The sequence below is a fragment of the Rhinolophus hipposideros genome, assembly GCF_964194185.1.
Source record: "Rhinolophus hipposideros genome assembly, chromosome: 10".
Lineage (NCBI taxonomy): Eukaryota > Metazoa > Chordata > Mammalia > Chiroptera > Rhinolophidae > Rhinolophus > Rhinolophus hipposideros.
In genome coordinates this window covers 23,145,732-23,168,842 of record NC_138056.1, presented here as the reverse complement: position 1 = coordinate 23,168,842, position 23,111 = coordinate 23,145,732, and the positions used below count along the sequence as shown (strand labels likewise).

Below are 23,111 nucleotides of genomic sequence, written 5' to 3'. Positions count from 1 at the left end.
CATGTACCCACAGGTAAGTGAGAAGTGTACTTCACCTCTGCAGTAATCTTTCTGAAAACCCATTACTCCAGTCTAGTCATAAGTAATACTTCAAACGAAGTCAGTCTGAAGAGCATTCTACAAAATACCTAACCAGTACCCCTTCAAACTGTCAAAGTCATGAAAGACAAGGAAAGACCGAGAAACTACTATAGAACAGAGGACACTAAGGAGACATGACAACTAAATATTCTGGATTGGACACAGGAATTGAAAAGAGACATTAATGGAAAATCTGGTAAAATCTGAACAAAGTCTGGAGTTTAGTTAATAATAATGTGCCAATAAAGAGTTTGTTTTGGCAGATGTCCCACAGGGCAATACATCAGGGGGAACTGAAATTGAGTGAGGGATGTACAAGAACTCTGTACTATTTTTGCAACTTCCCTGTAATCTAAAATTACTCCAAAATAAAAACTTTATTTAAAAAGTTTAGTACAAAACAAGCTGAATAGCTGTTTGAACCATAGTTGGATGAGGAAAGAAACTAGTATTTATAGTTAGTGCTACATCTTGGACCTTTACCATACAACATTAAGAAACCAAGAATTTCCTAAAGAGAGCAAGCTAGAGAAAAACAGTAAACAAATAAATATGGCAAAAGAGAAATATAAAGAAACATATGTTTATCCTGTTTCCTCAATGGGAGATAATAACACCTACCTGAGAGAATTAGTGAGGATTAAATAAGCCTCATAAATTTAATGAAATGCTTCACTGACACTCAATAAATGGAATTTACTTTCCTTGTTTCCTAGCCTACTTGCACTGTTGCATAAGGAAACAGTGAAAAAGTTACTAGGAGCCAAGAAACCGAGATCAGCATTCTATCTGTCACTGACTAGTGATGAGACCTGGCATAAGTCACCTGTACTCTCTGAGCCTGTTCCTTCGCTTGTAAAATGAGAAGACTGGTATAAATCAGGGATCAGCAGACTGCCATGTTTCTGTAAATAAAGTTTTCTTGGAACACTGCCACCCTGGTTTGTTTATGTATTGTCTGACTGCTTTCCCACAACAGCAGAGTTAAATAGTTAGAACAAGACAGGTTCTGGCCTCAAAGCCTGAAATATTTACTACATGGTCATTTAGAGAAAAACTTTGCCAAACCCTGATCTAAATGATCTCTAAACGCCCTTCTAACGCTAAAATTTTAAACTAACATGTAAGGTAAATATGAAATTCGAAGATACATGATACATACCATTAGATAGATTGGTAGAAGATATATTAATATACCATAATTTCAAGAAACTTATACAAATTCCCCCAAGCCCAATACCTATTTGCTTTTCAAGTTTCCTTTCTAGCTGCCATCTCTATAACCTTGACATTGAGTCACGTGCTATGACCCATGAGGTGATGGGCTAGTATCCTAACTCAGTTCTAAAATTCACAGGCCTAGCATTCCTAGAATCCCCAGCATTCTAGACATCAAAGAGCCTTTATCCTATTGTGGGGTCATGGCAAGGACCCCAGAGAACTGGCACCTGGGAATAAAATAGGGGCTGTCATAAGAAATCCTCAGACAACCACAACCTCACCTCCAACCACTAGGTACAGAACAGGGAGCAGGGATGTTCTTCTGGAACATCGTCATAACTCTCCAAACCCCGAATTCCACCTTGAATTTCTTGTGACTCCATTTCCTGTAGAACCATTGGCCCCAATCTCTCATGTCCAGCAATAGAGCTTTCCTTAAATGAACACTTCCTGTCCATATAGCCTGCTCGTAGTGCATTGGCAACACAGCTGTCAGTGATTTTATCCCATGAATTCTTCACCCAAGTCACGACCTCTTGCAGGCTAGGCTTCACAAAGTTTCCACTCTGATTTCTCTTCATTCCATTTTCAATGTAGTCACTGATTTCCATGCGCAAATGGTCCTTGAATGGCTTGTTTATTGCAACATCAAAAGCTTGGAGATAGGCAATCATTCCTGCGGGAATCATTATTTGATCTATTCTTCTCTCTGCAAGGAACTTCTTCATGTCCTTAGCGTGGTGAGTGCTGGTTGAATCCCAGACTAGCAGACCTCTTTGGCCACCTCGCAAAACAAGTGGCAGCGTTAAATCGACCCACTTCCTTATAACTGCTTGTATGTACCAGGCCTTTTCAGCTTCAAGAACACAAATGCCTGAAACACGTTCAACCTTATCTTTCTTGCCCTTAGTGATGATTAGAGGTGGGGCTTTCTTTCCATGCAGACGAAATGTCAAAATTTCGTAACAATGGGAGGGAATGTAGTGGACTGATGAGGCACCCCTATGATCAACTGTCATTTGAGATCCTTGGCCCATAAACACTGCAGTTTCATCCATAGCAATCGTGTTGGAGAGTTGGTATTTAGAAATGTCGATGCCATCAACAAAGGACTTGAATGCAAGTGCACGTTTAGTAACTTCAGTATCTTCCAGCTTGAACAGTGTTGTCGATCTTAGAGACAGTTCACATCGCTGAAGGAAGCCATCCAGCCAGTGTTGTGATGCTTTGAATTCTTCTGGGGATATTTCTAACTGGGGTGCCATTGCAAGGGCAAATGCTTGAATATCAGCCCTGTGCATAACCAAGCCTTTGCTCTCCTGTCAGCAATCCATTCACAGATGATGTTTTCCAGCTCAGGAAATAATGGTTGCTGACCTGATCCACACTTGAACTTCTTAGCATTTCCCTCGTACACCTGTTGACTGAGACTATCATACTCTGCTCGCCATTTTTGGACCATTCGGAGATCCAACTTCTTCTCTTTGCAGAAAGCTGTTAAGATTCTAGCCCTGGGAGTCCTCCATGATTCCTTTCTGTACTCAACGGAATAGCTCTTTCTTTTTGCACTCATCTTGTCTGGGGGTCAAGATATTATTCCCTTTAAATCTGCTATTAAATCAAGTGTTAATTGGAGACTTATGAGACAGGAATGGCAACAAAAATGATGACAGTTAAGAATGATGGTCCACACAAAAGCGAAGAAAAACTGTAGGCACCAAAATTCAGAAAACGTTTCTTTATTTCACATGAGTGCATTATTTACATACGTTACAACACGATGTATTGAATTATGAAGATTTATATTAGACACAATTACATCCATTCGTTATCAAGTGCACACGTTATTCGTGCGTTGTGTCTGTACTCTGGTCATTCGGCAGTAAGTCTCGAGTTCATCTGGTTACATAGGCGTTTACGCCTTGTCCACAGGTGCCCACTTGGGTATTTACAAACAATCATAATTTATGCTATCATTTAATTTAAGTATTAATGTCAATAATATTATTTATTTATATTGAGTTATATAGTAATATTTTATAAATCAATACGTCCATCATGTGTTATACTGGACGTACTAAATGCATCCGTCTGACTGACCATCTTAACTGGGGCTTATTTTTGGGGTAGGGCTTATATTACTAACATCCTGAAAAATCATGCTAGGGCTTATTTTCCGGTTAGGTCACATTTTCGGGGAAATACAGTAAGTACCTGGTCATGCGATCATGATTTGTATGAAATTCATATTTTGATGAGCAGTTACAGTGGAACTATGAAATGTAAAAGTCAGTTTCAAAAGAGACGTGAGTTCAAAAGAAATACATGTGAGTATAAATGATCCCAATTTCACCTCAACAAAACCAAAACATGTATAAAATTTCTTTAAGTGGAGAAATTTGGAAAAACTTACGAAGCCAAAGCTGATAAGTAGCAGTATCTCCACAATCCATTTATGCACTTTCTTGGGCATAAAATGAAAAAATCAAATTAATGAGAAGGAGGTTGTTGATATTTCTTGCCAAAATTGGATAATAATGGTGTAGTAGAAAGAGCACAGATTCTGCGGTCTCAATAGACCTCAGCTGAATTCCTGGTTTTCACTATTCTGTAAGTGTGAAAATAGGGATGCAAGTTTTTCTTACTCTATTATACTACTCTTACACTCTTAAATCCTAGGTCTTTAATACTTGGTGTTTCTAAATATTAGACTGTCAAACAAATATTTACTTGTACTAAATACAGGAAAGATGGTTGATACAGCAGGCACTTTTTCACTTAAAAAAATCTTTTAAAAGAAATCACAATAGTTACCCTCAAGCAATGTATGCATTATTAGTTTCTAGATCTAAAATAAACATAAGGGGCAGACGGGTGGCTCTATTGGTTAAGAGGGCGAGCTCTGGACGACGGGACTGCCGGTTTGATTCCCACATGGGCCTGCGAGCTGCACCCTCCACAACTAGAATGAAGTCAATGAGCTGCGGCTCAGTTCCTGGATGGCCAGATGGCTCAGATGGTTGGAGCACAGGCTCAACACCACATGGCTGCCGGTATGACCGCCACAAGGGATGGTGGGCTGCGCCCCCTGCGACTAAGATTGAACACGGCACCTTGACCTGAGCTGCCGCTGAGCTCCCGAATGGCTCAGTTGGTTGGAGCGCGTCCTCTCAACCACAAGGTTGCTGGTTCGACTCCTGCAGTGGGTGGTGGGCTGCACCTCCTGTAACTAATGGCGAGTGGACCTGGAGCTGAGCTGCGCCCTCCACAACTAAGATTGAAAGGAACAACTTGACTTGGATGGAGCTGATGAGTCTTGGGAAAAACACACTACTGTTCCCCAGTAAAACATTGGGGAACACTGGAAATAAGCACTGTTCCCCAATAAAGTCCTGTTCCCCTTCCCCAATAAAATCTAAAAAACAAAAATAAAATAAAAACAAACATAAAAATAAAAAGAGTTCAGCTTTCCCTTCTAATAAATAATCATGTGGGTCCTAAGAAGGGCAAAAACAGGGCAGGCACTAGAGCAAGGGTCCTCTTAGCAATACAGGCTTTCTATTTCCTTGGCCAAATGTGAATGGCAAATTACAGGTAATGTTGGATTAGGACCGATTGGCATAGAGGATAGAGACCCAGTGTTACTTAACCGAGTTATACTACAGGAACTAATGTGGGGAAGGAAGATCCCGCACTCCCAGTCAGTACCTTTCAGAGATAAAACCATCCGAGGACATCTGGGCTCCAAATATTTCTTGAGATCGTCCCAGGCCTTTTTAATAGCAGCATAATGGTCAATGTATCTTCCTACATCTGAGTAAGTATCAATGAAGAGAGATTTCCAGCACTGATTCTTCTGTGCTTTCTCTTCCCTAAAGAGATTACAACAATGAGGTTAAAAACCTTTTCAAATAAAATTAGCACTTATTTAGACAGTTACCAACATACTTTATTGAAACTCTGGTTACGTTTGCCTTCCTTTTCATTTATTTTAGCCAGGAAGACTAGAGAGCAAAAAGTGACATATCAAAAGATTTAACAGGAGTTATTGCTGGCATAGTGGGGATTATGAGTCACTGATTTTCTTATTTTCTACTTATCTTTTCCTAAGTTTTCTAATCTTAATAAAATATGTGAAGAGGATATGGGGTATGAATCTCAACTTACTAAAAACATACCAATTATAAAATTAAAAAATGTGTGTGTTGGGTGGCTGGTAACTCAGTTTGTTAGAGCGTGGTGCTAATAACACCAAAGTTGCCGGTTCAGTTCCTACATGGGCCACTGTGAGCTGAGCCCTCCTTAAAACAAAACAAAACAAAACAAAACAAAAAAGAACAAACAAACAGAAAAATGTTTGTGTTGACCCTTGAACAATGCAAGGGTTAGGGGCACAGACTCCCCTGAAACCCTCAGACAAAAATCCGAGTATAATGTTGAGTCACCCAAAACTTAACTTCTAATAGCTACTATTGACCACAAGCCATACTGATAACATGGACAGTTGATTAACACATATTTTCTTTGTTTGTGTATTATATACTGTATTTTACAATAAAGTAAGCTAGGAAAAGAAAAATGTAAGGAAAATCATAAGGAAAATACATTTATAGCATTCATGGAAAAAAAAGAAATCCGTGCATATACAAGGGGACCCATGAAGTTCAAACCCATGCTACTCGTGGGTCAACTGCTGTGGTTCTATTTTAGAAAAGATTTAGAATCTAATGATAACACTAATATTAATTTACCTCCTGCATGCACTGTTGTGGTTTACAGTGACTACTTGTGTGGGCTTTAATTCAGAAACCTGAATGTCCATCTCTGACAGCACCACTGAACTCCAGACCTGTCTGCACAATCACCTGCTGGACCTTTCCATTGGATGACCCACAGGGTTAGTCAGAGAATCTTATAGCATCCAAGTAATCACATGATTCAACATTTCTACTTGGTACAATTCTACAAACATTTATTGAGTGTCTACTTAGCCACTGAGTACTTAACTAAATAAGGCATTTTTTTTGCCTTCAAAATTAATAGTTTTAGAGGGAAGGGGATGGCAGATGAGGGTAAAGGGGATCAGATATATGGTGATGGAAAGAGTACTGACTCTGAGTGGTGAACACACAATGTGATATATATAGATGATGTATTACAGAATTGTACACCTGAAATCTATGTAACTGTACTAACCATTGTCACCCCAATAAACTAATTAAAAATAAATAAAAATTCCATCAAAATAAAAAAAAAGAACAATGAAGTCTCATCAGGGAGAAAGAATGAAGTATAAATTTAAGAGTCAGAAGTGTTACAAGATAAAGCAGCCACAAAAAGCAATAAGGTAACACACTAACGAGCCTGGACCTTATCCTGTAGGAAATGAAGAGCCACTGAAGGGTTTTTAACAGCGCAGTTCAAAGCAGAACTGTGGTTGTGGCATGGCAGAGGTGTAAACTCGAGGTACAGAGAAGAGCTGGGAGGCTTTAGCAGTGGCCTAGGTAAGAGATGATAAACTGAACTACAATTGTGGTAGCTGGATGAAATGAGAAGGAAGAGCCAAGAAATATAGAGGCTAAAATCACACAGGCTTGGTAACCAACTGAAGGGGGAAGGGGGACAGGCAAAGGGAGAGGGGCATGGAGAGAGGAGGGGAGGGAGAGGAGAGACCAGACTAAATGGGAGAAGTGGGGCGGAGAGAGATCTAGGATCTCTCTAGCAGATGGTTGTGCAAACAGGTCTGGAGTTCAGTGGCGCTGTCAGGGATGGACATTCAGATTTGGGAATCAGAAGCCCACAAGTAGTCACTATAAACCATAGCGGTACATGCAGGAGAATTCAGAGGGAGAGGAACAGTGGGCCATAGACAGAAACTTGAAGAATACCAACACTTACTGGCAGACACAAGAAGAGCCATCAAAGGAGATAAAGAGACAAGGGTTAGAGAGCAGAATCAGGACAGATTAGTGTTACACAAGCCAAGGGACAAATTTCAAGAATACATATTTCCCGAATACTCACTCAGATATCAGCCAGTATTTTTTGCAATGTCTTCTCCATAGGGGATCATGACTTGAGAGCTGGCTAAGTCTTCGACTGACATAGCAACAACTGACGGTAGCCAGATTCACAGTTAGTGTAAAAGAAAATAAGGAAACAATTTAAAAATAAAGATGAACATAGTCAATGTTTTCTTCTTTTCCTTTGGCTTTTTTTATTTTCCATTTTCTACCCTTAGAGTTGCAAAAAAATACTTTCTAAAATCTCCTTGACATGTTAGCTAGTATAATTATTTTGTGAGTACTGAAATCTTACCTATTTCAGTACACAAATAAACCCCCACACCTCCACAATTGTAATTTTCATATGAAAGTCTATAAATCATATAACCATTGTAATTAATTTCAAATCAAAGAGTCTTTCTACATTTATTATTGGAACAAAAATCATTTCTGCATATAAGAAGAAATGTAATTCAGGTGTAAATGTCTTTTTTCTTTTTTTATGATCTCTGAGATATTTGATATTAAATACACAGGACTTGCTTTTGTTCTAATTTTTTGTTTTTTTTAACACTTTCGTATGTATTTTGACATTCAGCATTATTTTATAGTAATTTCAGGTGTACAGCATAGTGGTTAGACATCTATATAATTTATTAGGAAGAGATTCCCCCTGACTAGTCTAATTTTTTCTTAAAGGAAAGAAATACTGGAACCAAAACCACTTTTTAATTATAGCAACTATTGGAGAACCCACCTAAAAAAAGTGTCATATTCGTAACAATTCTATTTCAATATCCATAGATATTCAAGTTAGCTGCTCAAAAACATGGAATGTTAAAAACAAATACTTTCCTTACTATATAGAGATTTCTAATATAATAGTGCACCTACCCTGTAAGTCATACCTACATGTTTAATTTCCAAAAGAATCAACCTAAGATTAGGAAAAGGGATTTCTATCCTTTCAGAAGAGGAATATGTAACAACTTATAGAAAGTAGATATTCAAAGATCTCACTTGGGCAACAACTAACAATTAAGAAAACACAAATCACATAGGGTTGGTTTGTCAAGCCCATGGGGGGGGGGGGTTTGTTAAAAAACAAAAACCCAAATTGATGGTAAACATAACAGCTTTTGTTTGGTTTTCAGATTTTACACAAAATTCATTCTCATCCTTTTCTGCCAAACTCACGAGATACCCAAACTAATATTTCCAAACACAGGAACCCCTCCACTTTTGTGACTTAAAGTATTCTCTCGTTTCTTCATCCTTCTCCCTCCACTGTCCCATGAGTTAAACATAAAAGAATCACCAAACGTGATTTTGATGCACATCAAAGACAAGAGCTAGTGCTCCTGAGACTCTGACTCAGTTGGCTTGGGGTGAGATCTGTATCTCAGGCATGTATATGTATGTTGAAAAATTGCCACATGTAATTCTGATACACAGTGAGGGTGAAGAATGACTGACTGGTACACAATAAATCCCCCCGGAGTGGAGAAGATTCAAACTACGCAGCTGGCATTACACAATGACCCTAATGGACTAATCCAGTCCCACCCAATCCAGTTCAGCAAATGTGTACCCACAACTTCAGAGCTTAGCAATGGGCAGGTCGCTCGGCAAAGTGGGGCTGTATCGTGCAGGACAGAAGGCTCAGTACACTGGGAACTTTTCTGTGGATAAAACTTGATGGTATTTGTGATAGTATTTGTGATGGTATTGTGATTTCATATGTCAACGTGCCTGGACCAAGGGATGCCCAGATAGCTGGTTAAACGTTATTTCTGGGTGTATCTGTGACGATGTTTCTGGAAAAGACTAGCACCTGAATGCGTAGACTGAGAAAGCCAGATGGTGCTGACCACTGTGAGTGGGCATCACCCAATCCCCTAACGGCCTGAATAGAATAAGAAACAAAAAAAGTGGAGGAAGATTGCATTTGCTCTCTGAGCTGAGACATGGATCTCCTTTTGCCCGTGGCATTCCTGGTTGTCAGGCTTTCAGATCCAGGATGGAATCTACACCATCTGCTCTCCACTTCTCAGCCCTTTGAATTCTATCACCAGTTTTCTTGGGTCTCCAGCGTCCAGCTGACAGGTAGAAGGACTTCTCAGCCTCCATAATTCATGAGCCCATACCTTCTAATAAATCATATACTCATACATATTGGATTGGTTCTGTTTCTCTCAATACCCGACTAATACAGTATTCAACTCAGTTCACTTTCACAAACATTTATGGAGGGATCATGTCACTTCTGTTTAAAACTGGGATTACTACCTAATGCATTTAAAATCAAATCTGATCTCTTTACCTTCCCTCACAAGGTCCTGCATGATCTCACCAGGGTCTTTCAAGCCACTCTGCTGTGAGTCACTCCCTACCTCCTGCAAACCAGTCTCCAAGCTCCTCCAACAGGCCACGCTGTTGTCCAATCAGCTTCTGAACACACTGTTCCCTCTGCCACAGCTGCTCTATGGCGTCCTTCATAAATGGCAGCTCCTTCTGATTTGAATTGATCGTCCCCCCTCAGTCCTTAACAGAGCAACTGGTTTAAGCCTTCATAGCACATAGCATCTCTTGTATTATGTACTTATTTGTTTTCCATCTTGCCCACTAGACTGTAAGCTTCAAGAAAGGGGCTTTCTCTTATCTATCTTGTTCACTATTGTATCCCCAACATTTAACAAGCCGGCACACAGGCACTCAAGAAAATCTGTGAATACAAAGGTAAACAGTCTTTACTTTAAGAAGTACACAATCTACTTGGCATGGCAAATAAACTCTGCAGAGGAAGGAAGAAGGTAGTGACAGGAATCAGGAGAGAGGGTCTTAGAGGAATTACATCTTGCCAGATTGGGCAGCACAGGGCATTCCAGGCCGGGTCAAAAGCTTAAACCACAGAAGAGAAAAACACCAAGTGTGTGGTATGCTGGCAAAAGTCTGATTTGGATGGAGTGGACTATGCCAAACGCTAAGGGCCTTAAATGCTTCCAGAAGTTTAGGTGATAGTCCGCAAACAAAGGGCATCATCAGTTTTTAAGGAGAATGACAGCCAGTTCTGTCTTAGAAAGATCACTCTGGCAGCAACGTAGCCCATAGATCAATGCTGTGTGTGTGTGTGTTGCATTTGTAAGAGGCTATAGCAACAGAGTATTTCAGATGAAAAGTTTGCACCTGGACCAGCCTTTTCCAAAGGAAAGAGAAACTTTATTTTAGTACAAGCCTGAGTAGAGAAAAAATTATTTTCTTAAAAAACGTAAAGTGTACCAGGACTAATACAGACAGCAGTCAGAAACTGGGGTTACCCCTCTGTTACCACTTAGCGAGGCCACCTAACAGCTACCAGTGACTCCAAACGGACCGTGGTTCTACAAGGACCCCCCCAATACAGGGCACAATCATCCAATGGCGGGAATTGAATGGTTGATCCAAAAACACAACAAAACAAAATCTGGCCTACCCATCCTTAAGAGGGCGACTTCTCCTCCTCTGCAAACCGTACGGTGGCACAAAAAGACTGAGCCATGCCACCAGCTACTGAGGGTGTAAACAGCGCCATTTCTGCCCCCACCCCCGACAGTCCCCAGCGCTGAGGAAACTGGGCATTTAACCACCCTTACCAGCAACCGGTGTTTATTTTTAGAGCAGATGCTGGTAATCTGGGAAACCCAAAGCGTCCAGGAGAGAAAACGGTCACCTGCATCGCACCCACGGAAGTCAGTCCCCAAACCCCAAGTCCAACCCGCACCGTATTTCCCCAGCACAGACGCGCCAAAGCGCCAGCTATCATGTGGCCGCGGAATCGCTGCCCGGGCTCAGGGGTCGCCGGGCCCCTCCCCTCGGGCGCCCCACCTGCCTGTTCCAGCGCCCGACTCCGCAGGCCCGGGCCCCGAGCAGAGCGTTCGAGCCACAAAGGAGCTTCCCAAAGCACCGCGGGCCGGGCACACATCCGGCGGGGCCTGGCGGGCGCGGGGCGCGGGGCGCGGGGCGCGGGGAGCAGCACCTCCCCCTCCGGACTGGGCCTCGCCGCGGCCTGGGGAGCGGGCTCTCGTCGTTCCTCGGGCCCGGGCCCTGACAAGAGGAAGACCTCAGGGCGGGGCCCTTACCGCCCCGTCTCGCGCCGGCCCCGGGTGGCTCCTCAGGATCAAGGAGGTCCTGGCGTCACCTTCTGGTTGACGCGGGAGTCAGTCGGCAAGCTGGGCCTCAGGCCCTCCTGCCTCAGCGTCTCCTCCCGTCCCCGTAACCCCACCCCTGCCACGCGCGTCGTCCCATTACTTGATTAGGTCCCGGTAGTCCAAGAAGGATAAGATGAGGAGCAGGGGATCGGTGGGCAGCGATTCTAGGGTCAGAGGTGCCGATTCCGTCTCCATGGCCGCCATCTTGCTTGGCCCGGTGCAGGCCCGGCCCCGCCCAGACCCCGCCCCGGTCCCGCCCCGGCCCCGCCTCCGCCGCCAGCGCCCCAGCCGTTCGCACAGGTTTGTTATGTAACCGTCGGGACAGGCTCGCCCAAGGGGCGGGGCGAGGGGCGGCCCCCGGGGAGGCCCCGCCCACTGCCGGGGGCTCTGCGCCAGCGCGGTAGCAGCCCTCTGCGTCTGCGATGCGGCTCCCGCTAGGTGCGCGAGCTCGGCCGCGTGCCCACGTGCCGCCGTCTCACATCTCCGGAGCTCTCTGCTCCCATTCCGATCCCTAAACTTGCGGAGTGCGGACACCATTCCGTTCCAAAATCTGCTGCCTCGGTCCCAACAGTCCTTCCTGCGAAAATTTACACCAGGTGTCCTCGAAGCCTGGCCCCACATCTCACGCTAAATCTAACTGCCCTTGGCCTCCAACTCCATTGCTTTTCTTCGTTTTACGACCCAGAAACCCTTCTCCTACCGTCTTCAACCTTCCTTGCCCGCCTTGTCGCTTGCGTACAGCCAGGTGGCTCCGTGCCATTCCTACTAATTGGGGACAGCGTTGGGAATCAGCTGTGAGTCCCAGGTAAATGGCTCTTTTCCCAAACTGGGGAGTGATCGTTGACGGCTTACTTTATAACACCAAGTAAAAGGGTGCACAGGGACTGAATGTAAGGGTCAGCCGCTGTCAATTTGGCCCTCATGGCTATTTTTCGGCCTATTCAACCAAGTCCAAAAGAAAGGAAAATGCAATGGGCTAGCAGAAGTAAATGCAGTGTTCTTGAAACTCCTACTGCTTTTGTATTTAAAACAAGTAGCCCATGTGAGATAGAAGTAGAGACAAACGTGAATCTCGAGCAAATCCCGTTGTAAGCATTTAAATATATATATATGGTCCCTTGTAAGAGAAATGACTCTGTCTTCATTCAAACTGAATTTAAACTTTCTACTTGTTCAATGCCAAACTAGGCCCTGGTTTCAAAGCATGAATAAGAGTTTACAGTCTGGCGGAGAGAGAAACAGGGAATAACCGACCTGAATTTAATTCAATAAATGCTTTAAGTATGTGCATAAATAGTTTGGAAGTACAGAGATGAAAGCAGAGGGGTTTGTGTTGTTTTTCGTGTTTTTGCTTCATGTCCCGTTTGTACCAATGGGGTTTCTTTAATGGAGGTTGACTGATGACATGGTAAAGCCAATTCCATTGAAAGAAGATATTGATCAACTACATTTCCCTGGAGAAGGGAGCACAACAAGCCTGGAGGTGCCACAATGGAAGAATCAGGTTTTGGAGGAGGCAGACTCAGAAGCAAGGGGAAAGTTTACACCAGAGACTATTGGGTTTCTACTGGGAAGGCACGGCAAAGCAAACAGCTTAGAGTTGGCTAGTTTGAACAATAAATAGTTGGATTGGGGCTATAGGTTGTTCTCTAGATGCCTGGTACCTGGCCCTGGGATAATTTAGAGCAGGGGAAATATTAGTTTAGTGTGTGAGAGTTAGATAAAGGGGGTAATTGGCTTGCGTATGAGAGGTATACTCCCAAGTAAGTTGTTTGCTATCTTTAGGAATTAACCAGTGCCCTGGAAAGTGCAGTTTCTCCCCAGCCAGCATGGTTTTTAGGATATCAAAAAACATTAAGATACAGAAAATAAACATGATTAATACCCTCTGTGAGTTGTGGGGCGCTAAGAGGGGTTATAAATATTAGACCATTCTTGGTATGATGAATTGAAGAAATGGAGTGTTGTTTTTTCTTTCGGGTGGTGGCAAGGGGAGGTCTTTCCCACTTTTCCAAATAATTGGGAGGAAAATTTCTCCAAGATTTGGGAAAGTTTGGAAAACTTAGTGGTGGATGTATGTATAGACTTGGGAAATCAACATTTATTAAATATCTAGCCAGACACTTGACACAAAGTTGTATTCCCATCCATAAACCACTTTAGGGGAGGAATAATTTTGAGATGAGTAAATAGGCTCATGGAATTTAGTCCATCATCTCACTTCTAGTAAATGACATGTGTGAATTACAGGTCTGACTGGAATCTCCAAAGCCCCTTACACCATGCTGCTTTTGGAAACACAAAGAAAAAGGAGAAATAGGTAAGATAAGTGATGTTATTCTTTAGCTCACAATCTGTGACTTTTCTCCCACTCCCACTTGAATACGTCCTGGGTGGCAGCGGGAGAACCAGCGCATCCCTTCACATCTGGGTACTTAACCCTCTGAGATTAAATCTTGGCAGAGAAAAAGAAAATCCTGTACTATAGTACTTTGTATTACCCTGCCTTCCCAGTGTAAAGCCCAATAAAGTCTCTGGTGTATACTTTTCCCTTGTTTCTGTGTCTGTCTCCTACAAAACTTGATTCTTTCACTATGGAACTTCATGATGCTTCATTCCCCTTCTGCAGGGAAATGTAGTTGATCAATATCTTCTTTCAATGGAATTGGCTTTACCATGTCATCACTCAGTCAACCTCTATAAATGAAACCCCATTGGTACAAATGAGACACTCACGAAGCAAACAACTAAAAACAAACATAAACCCCTCTGCTTACATCTCTGTACTTCCAAACTATTTATGCACATACTTAAAGCATTTATTGAATTAAATTCAGGTCGGTTATTCCGTTTCTCTCACCAGACTGTAAACTCTTTTTCATCCTTTTAACCCCAGGGCCTAGCATGGCATTCAACAAGTAGAAAGTTTAAATTCAGTTTGAATGGATGAAGACAGTCATTTCTGTCACAAGGGAACTAGTATATATAGTATATATATATGTGTGTGTGTGTGTGTGTGTGTGTGTGTGTGTATATAGATATATATATATCTATACACACACACATATATATATATATGTAAATGCTTATAATGGGATTTGCCCCTAATTCATGTTTGTCTCTTCTTCTCCCTCAGACGGGCTACTTTACTTGTTTTAAATCCAAAAGCAGGTAGGAGTTTCTAGTTCACTGCACTTACTTCTGCTATCCTGTTGCATTTTCCTTTCCTTTGGACTTGGTCCAGTTATGACCTAATGAGACCAAAAGTATGAAGTTCCTCTAAGGTCATGGCCAGGATTAAGACGAGGTGAGAGGCTCTTACTCGGGGCCCAGAATTTCAGACGGTACCAGAAAACCCTCAAAATCAAGGTTAATAATGTGTTGATGTAATATTTTTAAAAATCAAAACTAATGCAAAAAAAAAATCCATGATGAACAAAATATCAAAATCCTAAAAGAAAAACCAACATCTTACACTTCTATGCAATCCATATTGGAGTCAAGGCAATAGGAAAAAAGGTGCACCTAAATACGTGTTTTTGTGTCCTTTTAAGTAGTTATTTCCTCCACATTCCTACCCCAGAAGGCCAGACGGGGCTTTCAGGCAGAGGACTTGCTTCTTCCAGGTGGAGGGACCCAGAGCTCCTGCCATCCTCCCTAGACACTTTTTCTAATGCTGCTAGCCTCTGCCACTTCCCACTTTGGTGAGTGACATCAGGTTGCCAGCCTCTTCTGCAACAGCCCATGCCTCCCTGGGGAGGTGGTCTCAACACAGGCTCCATTTTTCTCCTCAACATGCTATGAAGCAGGTAGAGGTTCGGGGAGTAATGCAGGTACACAGGACCCAGGAGAGCCCTTTCCTGAGTTGTGGCTTCCTACTAACATCCCCCCACTCCCCCCCCACACACATACCCCCAACAATGCCTGGAATAGGGGTAGGAAGAGGGAGCCGGGACTTGTTCATTTGTGGCCTCTGGGCTAAGGCTGAGTGTGAGGGCTTCAGAGGCTGTGTGCCTGGGTGGGAGAAATAGTCCCTCCAAATCTGCTAATTGCTTTGGAAGCTCTAAAGTGCATAGAAGGATTTCACTAAAATAATATTTGCTTCTTATTAATATTCCTATGGTAAATCAGAAAGCACAAGGTTCTGAAAGAAGAATTCTTAAGTGGCATTCAAACAACTTTATTCTCTCATGAATAGATTGATAATGCCCCAAAACAAGTATACTTACCAGTTCTGTTTATAACCCCAAATGTCACCTTGGTCTGGCCGGTAGTTCTTAGTGCACAGTGCCTTACCTCTAGATAATTGTAGCTTCATCGGCTTTAAGATTCCCATTAGCTGTTCTGGTAAATCCCTCAGACATTTATTCATATCCTATCACATGCAAGGGTCTGGGCCAGGGACCAGAAGGGAGCACGATGAACATAAGGCACTTCCTGCTCTGGTACAATGACTCTTCAGAGGCTAGAGATCCACTTGCCAACTGTTCTGTGGGGTAAATCCACATGGCCCTCGAGTCTCATTTTCTCCCTCATTTTCATGGTTTAGCAACTGGCTTCCTCAGATCTGAGTTTTCTGGGAGGCAGGACAGGCAGTCACCAGATACTGAGCTGTAGAGGCTGAAACTGGAGGCCAAACGAGTCTGGGGCTCGTGCTGCCTACACTGCTCGGCTAACAGACCAACACAGGAGTTGGATCATAAAATAAGCGTTTATTATCAGAGCACCGGTGGTCTGAGAAGGCAGCAGGTTAACACCTCCAAAAACTGCCTTAACATTCTCAGACAAGCCTGGGACATTTAAGGGAAAATCTGGACATTCCTCCAGAGGCCACATGATGTTTCCAGGGGTCTGCGTGGAGCCTTCCCTCAGAAGATGTGGCTCTCCAACGAGGTTATCAACCCAGAAGCAGTGATGACAATAACCTGGAAAGAATGCTAGGCCATAGAGATTGTCATCAGAAGCAGTGATGACAGTATCCTGGAAAGAATGCTAGGCCATGGATTGTGATCAGTAAGCATGGGGGTATTGTGATCAGTAAGTAAGCATAAGTTTCTGGGTAAATACCTAAAGCAGGGAACTGGGACGGGATTTTCCAAACTCAGGAACTGGAACAAAGGACATTCCAAACTCAAACTGCAGGGAGGGGCTTGATCAATTGTTAAGCTCTAGGGCAGGGAGGGACAAGGCCTGGGACATTGCAAGGCCTCAGTTGTGGGGGTCCCAAGCAGGCCATTTCAAGGCTTCTGCCAAATGGTCGCCTTGCTGTGCCCTACCCCCCCTCCATATGTAAAACGCCATAGTTTAGGGTCCCTCTCTATTGAACTCTGTCTGGTATGTGTCCAGTCTTCTTATGCCCAGCCCAGAAGCATTTCCCAGTGGGACAATGAAAGATGAGATGGCATGGGGAGTGAGATGGGGTGAGAAAGTCATTTGCACTCTCCTCCTCTGCTGTATGCCCCCTCATTTTGTATTTATACCACATCGCATTCATTAGTGGTGTGTATTCTGGGCCCTGAATGTTGGCTGCATGAAAGTTACACTCCATTTTGTCTCATGTTAAGTGTTTTTAATTTTTTAAATTTTTTATTTTATTTTATCGGGGAACAATGTGGTTCTCCACGGCCCATCAGCTCCAAGTCATTGTCCTTCAATCTACTTGTGGAGGGCGCAGCTCAGCTCCAAGTTCAGTGGTTGTTTTCAATCTTTATTTGCAGGGGCACAGCCCGCCATCCCATGAGGGAATTGAACAGGCAATCTGGTTGTGAGCTCACTCTCTAACTAACTGAGCCATCCGGCAGCCCTTCCGGAAGCTCAGCAGCAGCTCCTTGTCCTCAATCTAGTTGTAGACGGCGCAGCTCACTGGCCCATGTGGAAATCAAACTGGCAACTCTGTTACTAGAACTTGCGCTCTAATCTACTGAGCCATCCAGCAGCGCATGCTAACTGGTTTTGAAAAAAGCTTTGTCCAATTGGGCCTCTCAGGGACAGGAAACGTTGTCAGGAGACTCATGGGGTTGCAAGGTGGCCGTGACTGGACAGCGCAAGCCCTACTGTCAGCTTTCTTGGTTGTGCTGACGCAACCTGGGCATCTGGGAGCCCAGGAGATGAAGGGGTAGGAGGACCAGGATAGAACTGCCAGACACCAGCTCCCCCAAACAAGCACATCACCCAAAATAAAAACCCTGGGCGGAAAAGGCTGCTGGTGATTGGTCAAAAGGAGGCCTGCCTCTGCAGAGTCCAGGACAATTCAAGAGGATGCTTATACTTGAGAAAGAAGGGAGAAGGATAAAATTACAAGGATATGTAAAGATTAGAGGCTGCCACTGCAGCTCAGAATGGCAGCCAGGCTAATAGGTAGGTGCAAAAACATGGAATGGATTTAGCTGTTCCTGTGGAGCAAAACACAAACCCATAGGTAATGAGAAAACTGAAATGGATGTAAGGGATTTAAAGGTACAGTTCCAACAATCATTCAGACTCCTTCAGGAACTTGGTCCTCTGCTCCTCCCTCAGGCCAGGCTTTAAATATCTTTCAATTTGCTAATATCTGTTGTTTTGTACGAAACATGGTTCTGGTTTTCTTCTAACCTGTATAATTGATGTGAACCTTCTGGATGCATGGTGAGTCGTCCTGGCAATTGGATACATTTAAAGTGTCACCTATTGGTGACTTCTAAAATGGTGAAAACTGAGGGTGTGGCCAAGGGTGGCCTGTAATCCCCAAATTTGCCAAGACTACATCACTGAAACAATGTCTCCTACCTGTGGCAGAAAAAAATGCAGTATTCTCATGCACGATGTAATATTGGCCAGGGTGCCAAATAACGCCAACCACCAATGCAATAGCTTGGGCTGAGGAAGCCACTAGTGTTTGGAGTCTTACTGTGTCCTTTTGAGGCTTAAACAGATCAGTTTGATAAGATGGGGACTGTAACAGTGACACTATTCCTTCTGTATTAAGATTTGGACCTCTGGTATAATTCAATTTAACAAGTGTAATTTAGCTTGGGACTTTTTGAAAGCTTTCTTTTCTTTTCCTCCTTTCCACTCAACCTTCATGACTCATTACTATACCTTTACTATGCCGTTTCAATGACTGTTTACTTTGGCCCTGCAGGCCCTGTTACTTGGGAAAGATTTTTGCACCTTTATGGGCTCCCCTCCTGGCTCCAACTTAAATCTACATAACATATACAAAGGCACCTTCCCCAAATGAAAGGCTGAAGCAATTTACATCCTGGTTAGAAAATACAGAACTTCAGAGGAAACAGACTCAGAGCAGTGTTTCCTGCACTCTGCCCAGCCGACCCTTCTCTTACTTTAACAAGTCTTCTTTCTGTATTTGTACCCGCCTTGACTTTCACAACCTGTGAGCGAGCGGCCACAAGTTTGTCCGCTGTGGTTCCTGTAGTGCACGACAGACATCACAAGAGTGGCTGAAGCAGTGACACGTGGTGTGTAGGTTTGGATGGGCTAATGCGTTTTTTTCTTTCCAGGAAGAAGGGAAAAATCAGTCTCTGATATATGCACTGCTGTGCCCCAGGGATTCAAGAGGATGCTTATACTTTAGAAAGAAGTATATAGGTCCTCTTGTTATTTGGCATCTTGATGGGTTCAACCAATAGGAAGCATTGGTAGGAAACTGGCAAAGATGGGAGGAAAAAGAAATAAGGGTATCTAATTTCCACCAGCTGTGGTTTCAGCCATGGCTGTGTTTCTCTGTGGAGACCACTCCTATTGTAACCAGAGGCCAAATGAGTCCAGGGCTCATACTGCCTGCGCCGTTTCAGCCAATAGAGTGACACATGAATTGGGTCATAAAATAAGCGTTTATTATCAGAGGACCAGTGGTCTGAGAAAGCAGCGGGTTAACAACTCCAAAAGTTGTCTTAAATTCTCAGAGAGGCTGGGGGTATTTAAGGGAAAATCAGGGCACTCTCCGAGGGGCTGTATGAGGTTCCTGGAGGTCTGTTCTCCTTTCATGATGCCCCCCTCTGTCAGGGTATCTCTTGTGGCATCAGAGATCCCGAGCAGTGGGGGAGTCACCTGGAAGAAATGTTAAGCTGTAGAATTTGTAATTAGCAAACATCTACAAGGTATCTTCTAAGATAAGGACCTGCAACAGGGCAGGGTATTGGGAGGCCTTCTAAATACAGGGGGCCCAGCTAGGCCCTTCTAGAAAGAGAACACTAGTGGTGTTCTCTTTCATCTCTTTAACTTGTTGAGCTCTTATAACACTGTTTCCTACCATTGCTCTTTCAGAGTTGGAAAGAGCTCCCTTGTGTTACAAATCCCTGGGCACCTTACCATCCTTTTTGTTTCCTTCGTCTTGCTCATACCTATGTAGGCAATGTCCTCATTGAATTCTGTTCAGTTATGTCCCATTGAAAGTTTTTTGTTTCCTTATAGGACCCTGAACGTAACATTTGCCTTCACCTACCCAGCAAGCAGTACTGGAACACACTCCCCTGTAGCACATTATCAGTGAGTTGAACTAATGCTAAAACAATGACAACTGCTGCTTGGGGACAAACCTTCCACTACATTGGTGACACAAGCACTGAGTGTACTGCATGCATTCCACTGTGTCCCATCTTGGAAAAGTTGACCAAAGATAGATGAGACTGGAAATTTGGGGAGGTGATGGATATGTTTCCTACCTTGACTGGTGAAGGTACCATGGGATTATGTATATGTCCAAACTCATCAAAATGTATACATTAAGTATGTGCAATTTTTTGGTGTATCAATTATACCTCAATAAGGCCGTAAAGAGAAAGAAAGAAATGATTTTTGCCACTCACGTTACCTTCTTGGGGGCTTCCTGTGTGGCTACCAGCTAGTGAGAGGAATGGAGTCCTAACCTCTGAATGGCCTATTTTGGAAATAACACTCTTCATACCTAAGAATTTTACTACAGTCTTTATACAAGAGATAAGCAACCACAGTTGAGGGAGCACCTGTGAGAAGAAGGCTTGAAAGCAGTCCAGTTATCACTGTCGACGAAGAAACATCCAGCCTAAGAGAGAGCTTATAAGAGTTTATTTGAGCGAAACTGACGACAATTGCTGGGAACCAAAGTCTCAACGGATTGAGAAAATACAAAATGCTCCGGAAAATGGCAGTTTGCAACTTATTTTATACATTAGAATCAAAGGAGGAGGGTTACATGAAATCCATTGGTTGGTTGTAGATTAAGGGGGTGGGAAAAAGCAAAGTAGGGGAATCTCTGGGATTGGACAAAAAGTAAAATGGAGACACACACTTTTTTTATATTGGTGGATACAGGATAGTTAATAGCATTTTATAGCACATAAAGATGGTATTCGGGGAACAAGATAACAATGAGGGATTGTGTAGTTTCCTGTTCTGGTGAGGTGGGTTGTGTCCCCTGGGAGGGGTCTTGAAAAAAGGATTACTAGGACATTCCAAGGGCATGTTATTTTAGACTCAAGAAAACAGGGGGCTCACTTAAGGTGGAGACTGACCTTTGTCATGGAAGCTACAGACTAAAGATGTGACTTCCTGCATGGCCCCCCTTAGTTAGGAATTTTTATGTTTCACCATCCTCTGTGGTTCTTTTCAGTCTCCTGAGCTTGTCAGTTTTAACAGGTGGTCCCTTTTCCATCCACATAAGTAAAGCAAACCTTGTCTTGAAGCTTCCTATCTCCTTCAGACCCATGGAATTACAGACAGCAATGTTCAATCTCACAGAAGATTAGAAACTTTGGAAATGAGACTCCACTTTCTTACCAGCCAAGCCTGCAAGGACTTCCTCCTATTGCCAAGCCTGAAACTAGCCCATTCTGGGAAAAGAGAATGTCACTGAAAGGGAAATGACTCTGTCACCTGACATTCTCACTTTGCACTGAGTCCTGAACTGTCTGAACTGAAATACCCAGAAAGTTTCGTAGCAATATGGAAATGGTACTTCCACGCCTAGTTCCTGATACGTTAGCCAACTTCAAGAACAGGTGGGTTGCCCACCCATCAGACACAGAACCTCCTTCTGTTAAAACTAAGTTCATTGATGAAATAGCTTGATTCAGAGATGGCCAAATACCATGGAATGCCACAGAAATAAACTGCTGAGGCCGACAGCACTAGCCATACTAAACACTTGGCTAAACTTCAGGAGTTATTTGTGGCTGTAGGGCCATCTGGGAACAGACTTTTACATGGTGTGTCAGTTAGGGCCATGTAAGAAACAAATGCCAAGATAGGAAGGATTACATTGGTGAGAGAGGTACTGCGGGTTGGGGAGGGGCTTGTGAGGAATAAAATGGAAGAGGGAGAGTAGGCAAAGAGAGCCTCCAAACCATGATGCAGTTCTGATGCTAGGAAAAGAGAAGGCGAAGGAAGGAGGATTGGGGAGGAAGAATCTCAGAATGGACTGCAGCTCTGAGAATGTCTGAGCCAGGCCGATGAAGAATCCTTGAGCCAAAGTTGCCCATTAGAGAAGTCCAGAGACCCATGGAATTGGCCTGCATGAACACCCCATCGTGGTGAGTGGGCTGGGAGCAAACCAGAGGAAGCATGACTTGGATGCAATAGTGTGGTGGGCAGTATAAGGACAATTATATAGATCAATGGAATAAAATTGAGAGTCTAGAAATAAGCCCATACATTGGTATAAGACTATCAATTGATTTTGAACAAGGACGTTAAGACAATTCAATAAAGGAAGAGTAATATTTTCAACAAATACTGCTGGGAAAACTGGATAGTCACACGCAAAACAATGAAGTTGGACCTTAACTTCACACCATATACAAAAATTAATTCAAAATGGGTCAATGATCTAAATATTAGGGCTAAAACTCTGAGAAGAAAACATACAGATAAATCTTCATGACCTTCACAAAGGATTCTTAGCTATGACACTAAAACTATGAGCAACAATAGAAAAAGTAGATAAACTGGATTTTATCAAAATTAAAAACTTTTGTGCTTTAATGGACCCTATCAAAAAACTGAAAAAACAACCCATATAATGGGAGAAAAAATTTCCAAAATATCTATCTGATAAGGGACTTTTTTGCACGTATGTCTGCCCCCCCCCACACACCTCTATGTCATGAGATGGGGGCTGGGGAAGGGGTCCTGCTCCCTCTCCTCCCAGATGTCCCTGTGAACTCTATCTGGACTTGTGTGTGGCCCTAATGGGGTGTGTCCTTGTCCTCTTACATGATGGTTCCGACTACAAAGGTACATACATATCCACATTGTCTCTAATTTTGGGAAGTGGTCATTTTAAGCTGGGTAACCTTAGGGGTGGGAAACATTTCTTAGGGGTTCTGTCAGGTCTCAGAAAAGGCCAGAGATTGAGTGACCAGGATCTCAGGCATGGGTGAGCCCAGGAATGGGTGAGGTGGCTCAGTGTTCAGAAATCTAGCTGCTTGGAGGTCTGCTCTGAGATCTGGGAGGGAAGTGGAGAGGTCGCCAGCCCGATACCCAAAAATGAGTGGCCCATTTGAAAAAGAGATAGATTCTCTACAGAAGGAAAAACCTGGTATGGAAGCTGCTCATCGGCTCCTCAACAGCAAAAGGGGGGGGGGGGCGGGAGACCAAAGCAAAAGAGGATGGAAATGCAGTGCCTAGAGAAGACAGGTTA

General features: G+C 43.3%; 1 protein-coding gene across 1 annotated transcript in view; it reads right to left on the bottom strand.

Annotated features, from left to right (window-relative positions):
• Positions 1-11,743, bottom strand: part of LOC308503142 (F-box only protein 3) — a 32,874-nt gene extending 21,131 nt beyond the window's left edge. The window contains exons 1-3 of the mRNA XM_081062184.1: positions 11,595-11,743; positions 7,327-7,416; positions 5,011-5,174 (exon numbers count right to left, since the gene is read on the bottom strand). Coding sequence (XP_080918310.1) covers positions 5,011-5,174; positions 7,327-7,416; positions 11,595-11,698 — 358 coding nt within the window. The 5' untranslated portion in view covers positions 11,699-11,743. The remainder of the gene's footprint in view (positions 1-5,010; positions 5,175-7,326; positions 7,417-11,594) is intronic.
• Between the last annotated feature and the right edge of the window lie 11,368 nt (positions 11,744-23,111).